Source organism: Barbus barbus, assembly GCF_936440315.1.
Source record: "Barbus barbus genome assembly, chromosome: 37".
Classification (NCBI taxonomy): domain Eukaryota; kingdom Metazoa; phylum Chordata; class Actinopteri; order Cypriniformes; family Cyprinidae; genus Barbus; species Barbus barbus.
In genome coordinates this window covers 20,894,584-20,906,447 of record NC_136715.1, presented here as the reverse complement: position 1 = coordinate 20,906,447, position 11,864 = coordinate 20,894,584, and the positions used below count along the sequence as shown (strand labels likewise).

The 11,864-nt window shown below is 34.5% G+C and overlaps 3 protein-coding genes across 3 annotated transcripts; 2 read left to right on the top strand and 1 right to left on the bottom strand.

Annotated features, from left to right (window-relative positions):
• The first annotated feature begins 2,270 nt into the window (after positions 1 to 2,270).
• pde12 (phosphodiesterase 12) lies at positions 2,271 to 5,374 on the top strand. Its single transcript, XM_079396458.1, has 3 exons — positions 2,271 to 3,553; positions 4,548 to 4,626; positions 4,692 to 5,374. Exons 1-3 carry the CDS (start codon positions 2,297 to 2,299, stop codon positions 5,132 to 5,134), a joined length of 1,779 nt encoding a protein of 592 aa, XP_079252584.1. The 5' UTR covers positions 2,271 to 2,296; the 3' UTR covers positions 5,135 to 5,374.
• Positions 5,375 to 7,850: 2,476 nt separating this feature from the next.
• On the bottom strand, positions 7,851 to 9,352 carry LOC306856494 (ADP-ribosylation factor 4-like; the record flags this gene model as incomplete). Its single annotated transcript, XM_079395826.1, has 5 exons — positions 7,851 to 8,418; positions 8,504 to 8,701; positions 8,781 to 8,890; positions 8,979 to 9,059; positions 9,286 to 9,352. The coding sequence occupies 5 exons, from the start codon at positions 9,350 to 9,352 to the stop codon at positions 8,332 to 8,334; spliced, it is 543 nt and encodes a 180-aa protein (XP_079251952.1). The 3' UTR covers positions 7,851 to 8,331.
• A 636-nt stretch (positions 9,353 to 9,988) lies between these two features.
• Positions 9,989 to 11,864, top strand: LOC306856706 (ADP-ribosylation factor 4-like). The gene is made up of 5 exons (XM_079396119.1): positions 9,989 to 10,301; positions 10,455 to 10,535; positions 10,832 to 10,941; positions 11,056 to 11,253; positions 11,337 to 11,864. The coding sequence occupies exons 1-5, from the start codon at positions 10,235 to 10,237 to the stop codon at positions 11,421 to 11,423; spliced, it is 543 nt and encodes a 180-aa protein (XP_079252245.1). The 5' UTR covers positions 9,989 to 10,234; the 3' UTR covers positions 11,424 to 11,864.

Genomic DNA, 11,864 nt, shown 5'->3' with positions numbered 1-11,864 from the left:
TTATGTTTATATCATCAAGAGATTCAAGATTCAAGATTTTTTATTCGTCACATACACAATTATACAGAGTATAACCAGCAGTGAAATGTAAGGGTTCTTACTCACGATTATGTGTTTTTATCTCACATTTCTGAATTTTTATTTTGCAATTATGTTTTGCGAGAAAAAAGTCTGAATCAAGAGATTTAAACTCTGGAAAAACATCTGAATTATGAAATAAAAGTCACAATATCTTTTTTATGTTTTATTCTGTGATGGAAACAAGCTTCCATAGGATGATGAACAATATGCACAATGAATCACAATAAATCCAGGAATGTGTATTAAGAGAGTATTTTGATTTCATGTTGACTTTGAAGTTTTAAACTGTGAATAAACCATTATGATAATGTAATATAGTTTTAATTTGTCACTCAACTGAATAGATGAAAAAAGGAATGCATTCCCCCATCGATTACGAAATTGGTGCTGATCAGCAAAACTTAAAACTCGAATTAATAAAACATACTGCATAATGGTTTCAATACAGTGTGTAACCAGCAAACAGATGTTTCAGTTTTAACAATTTCCCCTTGAGGAGTTGCAAAAAAAATAATGAGGAAATAATTGTATTAATTACTGATGTTATTTTGAGAATCTGTATTTTTAAAATGATTGTGTTCTGATATTTTTGTGTAGACTGTATGTTAACTCTGGTTTTTGTAATATCTTGTTTTATTTTTTATTAGTCTTTCGTATATGTCTTTGGCGATGGTGAAGAGCGGCTTCTTATTTCTCGGATTTTAAATCGGCGACTGAAGCAACAACAATGAAAGCAACATGACGTTTGTTGTAGTGAACATGCAGCATGCCAGTGGCTGGAGATATTTCTGAACCAGAATAATCAGGTGGTTTGCTTTGTACTATGTACTGTATATTGGTAATAATCATAATGTGCTAAATAAGGGATTTTTTTTTTTCATGTACACATGTATTTGGGAACATATTAATAGCTTAACTTTGTTCAGCGGACATTTATGCTGATAAAATGGAGAGATGTGAAATGGGCTATGATGTATTAATGTTTGATGATTATTATTATTGTCTTATTATTATTGTCCTCTCAGTTGAGTTCAATAAAACAAGCAGCACAGTTATGTTGCAAAATTATTTTGTTCGCTGTTTCCAATTTAATCCATTTATATTAGGAAGACTAAAAGTACATTTATCAAATACAGTTTATTATAACAATGAGATATTATTTGGACAAACTATTTATTATGAGCTCTAAAGGAATCAACCATTTGCAACAGCGCCATCTAGTGGCATAATTAAATACTCAGTTATGAGTTTAAAAGATCACTTTCTAAAATATCTTTAGCATTTTAGTATTTTAAATATTTTAAATATTTATTTTAAAAGTTGAAAGTCATCTATGTAGTTTCTTGTATAAACACCCACAATTTATACTTAAAAAAATAAAATAAGATAAATAAATGATTTAAACACAATTCTGATTATATATATATATATATATATATATATATAAGTATTTAATTATACATCATTAGAGTTGTATAATATTGTAACCTTTAATATATATAATTCTTATGATTAAAAATAATATTGCTACTTTATTACTATTTTTCTACTCATTATACAGTACGCTACTGTTAAATATTTTATTTAAAATAATTTAATATAATATAGTTGTTTTTAATTAAATAAAATCTCTCTAAACTTTTAAAATAATTTATTAATATTTTTAAATAATTGATTTTATATAGGCTTTATGTAGCGAGATAGGTGAATAATAAGTTAAAAATATATATGAATAAATTATTTTAAAAGTTTAGCTTCCAAGTCAAGTCAGTGCGTATTTTTCTACTCATTATACAGTACTCTTAGATATTTTATGCATTAATTTAATCTAAATTATATTAATCTTGTTCTATAATTCAGTTAGCTACACCGTTTTTCTCTTAGAAACCCACTGTCTTACAGAATACCACGCAAATGCTGTAATAATAACTTTATAACACCATAAAGTATTAATTAAAAGGAACATAAAATAAACAAAATAGCTTATTTAAAATCAGTTCCCACACATAGAAATTGAAGAGATCAGCGTTTTCGTTAAAATCTTATTCAAGGAAACTTCAGCGCCTTAGTTTACTAATATAATAAAGGATTTAATGAAGATTAAATAAAATAGAAATATATTCATAATATCTTTTTATACGCAATTCACATTAAATATGTCGAATCTGTTGTTCTGAATAAAAGAGCATTTCGATCGCGGACGACCCCGGACCGGATGTTTCTCTTCTCCGCGCTCATGTTGAACAGGCTATCACTTTCAGCTAAATTATTTTTCCGTTATATCCCCCCTTCTTCAATCGTAACCCACGGAAAGCTCTTCAGCACCCGGTTTAGTATGAATATGGAGAGATGTGTGGTGAGGTGTGTGCCTTGCGAGTCCAAACTGACCATCTCCTTCAATCTGAACGGCAGCAATAAACAGATGCTAAGAGAGCAGACAGAGCCGCTGGGCAAAGCCCTGGCTCGAATAGCCAACAGCATCATCAAGGGACAAAGCAAAGCGAAAAAATCCAAACCAAATAAAGAAGAAAGCGAGACTCCAGAAGGAGATAAACCAGAAATCAGCCTGCGCGTGAACGAAAAGCGCGTTCCCGAGGAGACCGTGAACGCGGACGCGTGGCAGAATGGAGCTGTGCTGTATGTTGGGGATTTCAAGTATAAAGTGGAACTGAATCCTCCAACGTTCACTGTATCTGAGCTCCCAGCATCTCTAATGGCTGGATTTCCAGTGTGTCCCAAGCTGGAGATGGAGTTTGGAGATCTGGGGGCCTCTAAGTTCAAATGGTTCAAGGAAAGCTCTCCTAATGCACATATGAGTGGAGATCAAGACTGCTGGATGGAGGCTGGACATGAACGTGTGTTCACACCATCCAATCTGGACATTGGTTTGAGGGTGATGTTAAAATGCACACCTGGGAGTGGACCCAGGTTTGGAGAACCCAAGGAACTGGTATCTACAGGCGTAGTAGAAGCCGGCCCAGGAACATGCACCTTTGATAACAGGCACATGTACACTCAGAAGGTCACTGATGAGTCCTCACTGAGGGTTGTGTCTTATAACATCCTAGCTGACATCTACGCTCAAACCGATCTTTCCAAAACGGTCTTGTACCCTTATTGTGCGCCGTACGCTTTAGAAATGGACTACAGACAGAATCTGATCAAGAAGGAGCTGTCAGGGTACAACGCTGACATTGTTTGCCTCCAGGAGGTGGATAAGGGGGCTTTTGTAGATAGTTTATCTCCTGCATTGGATGCGTTTGGGTTGGAAGGGGTTTTTAGGATCAAGGAAAGGCAGCATGAAGGTCTGGCCACGTATTTTAGGAGGTCTAAGTTGAAGTTGCTCCAGCAGTATGATATTATGCTGAGCAAGGCTTTGATGACAGATCCTCTTCATCAGGAGCTGCTGGAGAAAGTGTCCACTAATCCCAGCTTGAAGGAGAAGATCGAAAACAGGTCAACGATGCTGCAGGTATTTCGCTGGGTCTTTTTTGGCTCCAAGACCTCCCAGTTGTTCACAAAGGCCTCAAGACTTACCCAGTTGTTTTTGATTTACTAGATATGAATTGTACCCAATAAAATGTGTACAGTTTGGCATAACTAACAAAAAGTACATTTTATATATAAACATTACAATTTTAATTTTTCCAGGTCTAGAAATCACATTTTTAAAATTCAACTACCTCCTATCTAGGATTTTTAAGACTGGAAATCCTGTTTTTTAAGAAGAAGAAAAAAACATAGTTGTGAATTAAAATAAGAAATATATTGATTTTTGGTTTATTTTGATCCTTGTTTTGTTATTTATAAGTCTTTTATTTTTTATCTTTCTTTTATCTTAATTATTTTTACACAACTTTTCTTTAATTATTTTATATAAATATTTTCTTGAATTGAAAAAAAGAAATATAGATTTTTTAGTTGTTTTTATTTATTTTTTGTTTTGTCCTACTTTAAATAGTTTTAAATCATATATTATTTAATGTCATTTTTATTTCTTTATCTTAATCTTATTTTATTATCTATTTATTTTGACAGCTTTTCTCTAATTATTTTTCTAATAAATATTTTCTTGAATTAAAAATAAAATATCTTGATTTTTAGTTGTTGTTTTTTGTGTTTAAATCATTTAAATCATATCCTATTTATTGTAATGTAATTTTTTTTATTTATCTTAATCTTATTTTTATATTTTTTACACAGCTTTTTAATTATTTTCTAGTATTTTCTTTCTTTGTTTCTTGTTTTCTTGTTCTTTGTTTTGGCTTATTTCAGTCGATGTCTTTAAATCTTTTTGTTTATTTTAATATGTTTTTCATTAATTATTATTATTATTATTAATTATTTTCTTGAATTAAAATATTTTTAGTTTTTTGGCTTATTTAAATCCTTGTTTTGTAATATATTAAATCATCTTGCTTTGAGGACAAACCCAACAAAACTGCATCTCTACCCACATTTCTCAGGTGACCATCTTGCAGTCGTTATGTGACCCGTCAAGGATATTATGTGTGGGAAACACACACCTGTACTGGCACCCTAAAGGTGAGAATCAGTGTGAATATAATGACGTTTGCTTTACAGTTTCTGACATTCTGCTGTGTGTCCAGGAGGAAACGTTCGACTGGTTCAGATTGCAGTGGCCCTCAAACACATGAAGCAGGTTGTGACGGAGAAGCATCCCGGGGCCGGGCTCATATTCTCGGGTGATTTCAACAGCACGCCCTCCTCTGGTCTCTTCCAGCTCATCTGTGAGGGATCCGTCTCGGAGAATCATGACGACTGGGCCTCCAGTGGGCCGGAGGAGCAGATCCAGGTGGGACTGATGAACCCGTTCCAGCTGTCCAGTGCTTGTGGGGTCCCGGCTTTCACCAACTATGTCGGGGGCTTCCAGGGGTGTCTGGACTATGTTTTTTTGGAGCCGCATGTGCTGCAGGTGGAGCAGGTGATTCCTCTGCCCAGCCTTCAGGAGGTCACGACCTGCGTGGCCCTGCCAAGCGTCTCGCACCCGTCAGATCACATCGCGCTGGTGTGTGACCTCAAGTGGAAGTGAAACAATCGCAAAGTTTGTGTTTCATCAAAAGCAAAAGACTTTCGACAATTTCAGCTTTTTAATGATCAGATTTCAGCATTTCATTTATATTTACCACACAGCTTCATTCTCACCTGAACTAAATTAAATGAGTTGTGTGAAATTTATCAAATGCCAGTACTAACACCTTCTTGCAAATATTAAAATATGTATTTACCATATGGAACTGTTTAAATTCTTTGCAATTAAATTCATTCAGCATTTCGTGTTGTTGCTTTAACTCTGCTTTTCAAATCAGAAGAATGAATTGAAATAACCAGTTTCCCCTTTAAGGAACAGTTCATCTAAGATGTAGATCTGTGTGTGTGTGTGTGTGTGTTCACTGCTGTGTGTGTGCACTCAGGATGGGTTAAATGCAGAGCACATATGGGTAACCATACTTTTGTCACGTCACTTTCACTTAGATGAGTTTGTTTGAATGAGAGTCCAAACAGCTGATAAAAACATTACAATGATCCACACCACTCCAGTCCATCAGTTAATATCTTGAGCAGTGAAAGACCACTGCAGAGGATCCATTGGTGAGCAAGTGATGTGTTGCTACATTTCTCCAAACATGATGAAGAAACACACTCATCTACATCTTGGATGGCCTGAGGGTGAGGAGGACATTTTCATTTTTGGGTGAAATATTTCTTTAATAATAAACATGAATACCATCAGTTTTCAGCAATGTGCAACCTGTATATATAACTCTTAGAATAATGAGTGAATTTCTCTCGTGAGCCTTCATTATTAATATGTGATGCATTTCAGACTTTTATTTGCTTCACTCTTTATTCATAATGTTTTAATACATTTTTAAACAACATATTTACAACACAATCATCTGACTAGTTCCCAATATAAACGTATACATTTTAGAAGCATTAAAACTAATGCTTAAATCAATGCATTGCCAGTCTCTTAAGTGTGCTACTATAAGAATTGTCTTTTATTTATTAAATGCATGCTTCTCTGAGAACATTTCCCTGGATGTATGGCATGCAAACGCCTGGGAATGAGCTGTTCGGAATGAAAATAATGGAATAAATCAAGTTGAGAGAGCAAAAATAGGGCATTTTTTATAAATGCACAAAAGTTATCATTAACACAATGCTTGATGTTTATCTTTACTGTAACAAGAACCCAGAAGTACTGCGAGAGCTTCTTAACAAATCTAGTATTTTTCATACTGTGGTCAGATCTACAGAAGACTATAAGGCTACACACATCAAGTGGAATGAATCTGGGAGAAATGTCAGTCGAGGTCAAAGGTGCAATGGAAGTGCAGTTTAGCATTTGGAGAGCTGCTCGGAAAGCCAGACTAATCCCTCGTATAAACCCGTCCCTTGAGTCGCACAGGTCGCCTGGACATACCACTGATGAAAAGCACAATATAAGCATATTTTTACCAATAGATGGATACAGTATGCATTTAAGTGAATGAAAAAATGACATATTTTTCAAATGTTTTGCAAGAAGTCTCTTCTGCTCAGCAAGACTGCATTAATTTCATAAAAAATAAACCGTAAAAACTGAAATTTTACAATTTTATTACAACTTAACATAACTGTTTACTATTGGAATATATAGTCAAATGTCATTTATTGCTGTGATGCGCAGCTGAATTTTCAGCATCATTACTTCAGAGTCACGTGATCCTTCAGAAATCATTCTAATATGCTGATTTGCTGCTCAGAACACATTTGTTGTTATTATAAATGTTAAAACTAATCCATTTATGTGGAATTTCTTTTTATTTAATTCAGCAAGGATACATTAAATTGTTCAGAAGTGGAAGTAAAAACATTTATAATGTGAGCCCACTTATGCCACAGGATATATATATATAAATATATAAAAAACATAATAAAAAGGTAATTGCAATTAGGATTTTTTTTCTTGCGATTCCAACGTCAGATTTGCAAGATATATATTTTTTTTTCTTTTCAGAATTCTGGCTTTTTTCCTCGCAAGTTTATATTTTGCGATTCCAACTTTTTTCCTCAGAAGTCTGTTTATATCTCACAATTCTGTTTTTGTTTCTGTCAATAAAAAAGATCATTGCTACTTCTTGTCTCACAATGCAGACATTTTTCTCGTAATTCTGACTTTTTCCCCTAAGAATTGTGTTTGCCACTGGCGATTCTGTTTCTTTGTGCCACAAAATAATAATAATAATAATAATTCTTGCAAGAAAAAGCCAGAATTGTGAGACAAACTCACAATAATTCACTCACTCATAATTACAGTTTGCATAAATGCCTTCCTATTTCTTGAGAAACAACAAAGAAACTCTGTACAAGGTCAAGTGATTGATTTACTGATACATCAACAGTTTGAATTCATGACAATAGATCATAAGAGCATTCATACATACATGACCTGTACAGAAAGAGCTTTAAAACAGAATTTAATGGAAAATGTCAACAAAACAGCCATTTATCTTCTGCTCCAGCGCGGTCGAGGTGAGGAGCGTGAGACATTTTCTCGAGTTATGAAGACGTGTGTGTTATTCCCTTTGAAAATATGTAATTATAATAACATACTTGGCATCTATCCATGTATCTTGATCAATAATATGACTGCTTACATTCTTCAATATTAATCATAATTGTGCAAAACTTACTCTGTTTCTCATGCATTTTTCTATTCTGTAATATTTATTTATTAAATGACACATAAGCACATTAATGTAAATAAATATGCCTCATTTATTGGAGATATTTGAAAGGCACAGATACATATATTTCAGGCAGACATCAGTTTGTTCTTTCAAAGTCCAAATACAACAAAACACACAAGTCAAACGTGACATATATCAGCATGTTTTTTACAGCGGTAAAATTAACAGTACATTAAATACAGTAGTAGATCAATAAAATAATAGTACACAGTACAGCAGTAGTGCATAATTTATAAATTCCTCTACAATCTAGTGAATTTAAAAAGGCACACAATGAAGGTAAACATGTACATCAGAACCAAAAATAGGCCAAAAATTAAAAAAATGTTTAAATGTCTTGATAGTGGTAAATTAACAATACAGAATGCACTGAACTAGAATGATAAAATCCCATAAATATCTCAATATAATAAAATAAAGTTGGAGATAATATATACATTCAGTTCTGATTAAGTGTCCTTTCTTGAAGTAGTCTGAACGCTGAAGTGTTTTATCGTTTGGAGAGTTGATCCGAGAGCCAATCCAGTCCTTCATATAAACCTGATCCTTGAACCGCACATGTGTCCTGAACAAACCACTGAGAGAGAGAGAAACACAGGTTTATTTCACTGAAACACACTGACATCACACATCACGTGTCAAACAGAGTGTGTGTGTCTCACCTGTCTTCCTCTCAGTGCGTGTAAACCCAGTCTGTCTGTCAGCTCGTGGACCGGCATGGCTTTGGGTAAATCCTGCTTGTTAGCAAGAACTAACAGAACCGCGTCTCTCATCTCGTCCTCCGCCAGCATCGCGTTTAGTTCCTCTGCTGCCGTTTCTATCCGGTCATGATCACTGCTGTCCACCACAAAGATCAGGCCCTGAATCACACAAAATGCCTCTTTAAGACAAGTGTTGCAAATAAAACCACACTCAGGCAGATATTTAAACCTTTGTTACCTTGGTGTTATGATAGTAATGTCTCCAGAGGCCTTGAAGTAAATTCTGACCACCAACATCCCAAACCGTGAAGGAGATGTTTTTATATTCAACTGTCTCCACGTTAAAACCTACAGAAGTCAGAATTATGCGCAGTTCGACATGGCATGTTACATTGATCATGATTTTGATAAATTGCGAACTGCTTTGAGTTTCTACCAATAGTTGGAATAGTTGTGACAACTTCACCGAGTTTGAGTTTGTAGAGGACTGTTGTTTTCCCTGCTGCATCCAGACCAACTTGGTGAAGAAACATTTACATTTATTCCACGATGAACACACAAGATTATTGAAATATCTTCTTAAGTTGTATTAAATTTGACATATCAGTTAGACCTAATTAATATGCACAGTAATAGGCCTATTTAATTAATACTTAATTAAATAGGATAATTATATATATATATATATATATATATATGGGTTTTAAAACATTTTGAGAGAGAGAAAAAAAACATTTAGTCACCCATAAGCAACCTCATTTCTTTCTTCTTTACGAGACGCGAGAATAGGTTGGAGAAGAAGATGCCCATGTTTTGATACAGCAAGGTAAAAAAAAAAAACACTTTGCTTTAGTGGCAATTAATGCCTACTGTTAAAGGCTCAGATTAGTAATGTTCTGTGTTTATATAGGCGGGGTTTTTTTTACTTTCGGTTTGATTGACAGCTCAATATCGCCACTCTCAGTTTTTCTCGCGGCAAATCCAACGCGTTCGATATGACGTCACCTACTCTATCACGTGTTCAAACAAACCTTGTACAGTTTAAGTTTTTAATGAAGTTTATTACTTGTTTTAACTAATCTTGTTACAATCTAGCGCTTAACATCTCCCGGCTGAATAAATCGAGGAGCATGCTCAATGTGTTTTTTTTAGGCTTTGTAATGCAATTCTTTTCTGAAGTTGAATTTCACATTATATACTAGGCTACTGCTGAAGATTTTTTATTTACTACAAACAAATGTTAATTATTTTAAATTATAGCTTTTTATTTATTTAGTTTATGGTTTGGGACATTCTGTGGTGGAAATCTCACTCATAAAATACACAAATAATATTTTCAATATTGTCTCATGGCACCTAAAGCGCTTCTCTTGTAGGCTACTGCCTTTTTGACAGAAAAAAGAATAATAATAATAAAAACTAATAACTCTTGTTTATTTGATTTAGATTTAGACACGTGACACAGTAGGTGACGTCATATGGGACGCGTTGGATTTGCCGCGAGAGAAACGCAGCGCGTCTGCTGTGAGAGTGGCGGTGTTGAGCTGTCAATCAAATCGAAAGTAAAAAAAAAAAAACCCTATATAAACCCGCACACAATCACAGCTTCATCACTCAAACAACCCGAGCCTCATCCTCCGAACATATATTTTCACTAAAATACAGCAGACTTTTACCTGCACTTTAAAAAAAATGGGAGTCTTCTTCTCTAAGCTTTTCTCGCGTCTCTTTGAGAAAAAAGAGATGAGGTTGCTTATGGGTGAGTACATGTTTTACTTCAGTTATTTGATTATATATAAAATATCAAATAATATATCAAATAGATGCCTATTAAAAGTATAAAATAGCCTATTACCATTATGACTCTTATACATATTCATTGTACAATAAATGTAAATGTTTCTTCTCCAAGTTGGTCTGGATGCAGCAGGGAAAACAACAGTCCTCTACAAACTCAAACTCGGTGAAGTTGTCACAACTATTCCAACTCTAGGTAAGAAACTTCAGATTGCACAAAAGTAATATGCTAATATTTAAAGGGGTAGTTCACCCATAAATGAACATTCTGTCATTTACTCACCCTCGAGGTGTTCCAAACCTGTATGAGGGTTTTTATTCTATTGAACATAAAAGAAGATATTTTAAAGAATGTTGTAACCAAACAGCTGGCGGTAGCCATTGACTTGGAAAAATACTATGGAGGTCAATGGCTACCTTCAACTGTAGCCAAACTGAAGTAAATCAGACTGCTTGAATAGTGTCTGATAATGACTGACTGATTCTCTCTAGGTTTTAATGTTGAGACAGTTGAATATAAAAACATCTCCTTCACTGTTTGGGATGTCGGCGGTCAGGACGTTATCAGACGCCTCTGGAGACATTACTATCAGAACACTAAGGTATGATTTGTCACAAAATTACGTGTTCAGTATTTATTATTTTAACATTTAAATTCTAATCAGCTACTTTCCTGAACTGTATTGAGTGTAAGTGTGTGTGTTTGTGTGATTCAGGGCCTGATCTTTGTGGTGGACAGCAGTGATCATGACCGGATAGAAACGGCAGCAGAGGAACTAAACGCGATGCTGGCGGAGGACGAGATGAGAGACGCGGTTCTGTTAGTTCTTGCTAACAAGCAGGATTTACCCAAAGCCATGCCGGTCCACGAGCTGACAGACAGACTGGGTTTACACGCACTGAGAGGAAGACAGGTGAGACACACACACTCTGTTTGACACGTGATGTGTGATGTCAGTGTGTTTCAGTGAAATAAACCTGTGTTTCTCTCTCTCAGTGGTTTGTTCAGGCCACATGTGCGGTTCAAGGATCAGGTTTATATGAAGGACTGGATTGGCTCTCGGATCAACTCTCCAAACGATAAAACACTTCAGCGTTCAGACTACTTCAAGAAAGGACACTTAATCAGAACTGAATGTATATATTATCTCCAACTTTATTTTATTATATTGAGATATTTATGGGATTTTATAATTCTAGTTTTTTCTAAAAAAAAAAAAAACAATTCGGCCTATTTTTGGTTCTGATGTACATGTTTGCCTTCATTGTGTGCCTTTTTAAATTCATTAGATTGTACATGAATTTATAAATTACGCACTACTGCTGTACTGTACTATTATTTTATTGATCTACTACTGTATTTAATGTACTGTTAATTTACCGCTGTAAAAAACATGCTGATATATGTCACGTTTGACTTGTGTGTTTTGTTGTATTTGGACTTTGAAAGAACAAACTGATGTCTGCCTGAAATATATGTATCTGTGCCTTTCAAATATCTCCAATAAATGAGGCATATTTATTT

What these genes read in the sequence shown, in the direction of transcription:
- pde12 (XM_079396458.1), top strand. Translation starts at nt 2,297, where the DNA reads ATGTTTCTCTTCTCCGCGCTCATGTTGAACAGGCTATCACTTTCAGCT. An exon ending in ACAGGTCAACGATGCTGCAG is followed by an intron (nt 3,554 to 4,547) that starts GTATTTCGCTGG and finishes CACATTTCTCAG; the next exon opens with GTGACCATCTTGCAGTCGTT. An exon ending in CCTGTACTGGCACCCTAAAG is followed by an intron (nt 4,627 to 4,691) that starts GTGAGAATCAGT and finishes CTGTGTGTCCAG; the next exon opens with GAGGAAACGTTCGACTGGTT.
- LOC306856706 (XM_079396119.1), top strand. Translation starts at nt 10,235, where the DNA reads ATGGGAGTCTTCTTCTCTAAGCTTTTCTCGCGTCTCTTTGAGAAAAAA. An exon ending in AGAGATGAGGTTGCTTATGG is followed by an intron (nt 10,302 to 10,454) that starts GTGAGTACATGT and finishes TTCTTCTCCAAG; the next exon opens with TTGGTCTGGATGCAGCAGGG. An exon ending in CACAACTATTCCAACTCTAG is followed by an intron (nt 10,536 to 10,831) that starts GTAAGAAACTTC and finishes GATTCTCTCTAG; the next exon opens with GTTTTAATGTTGAGACAGTT.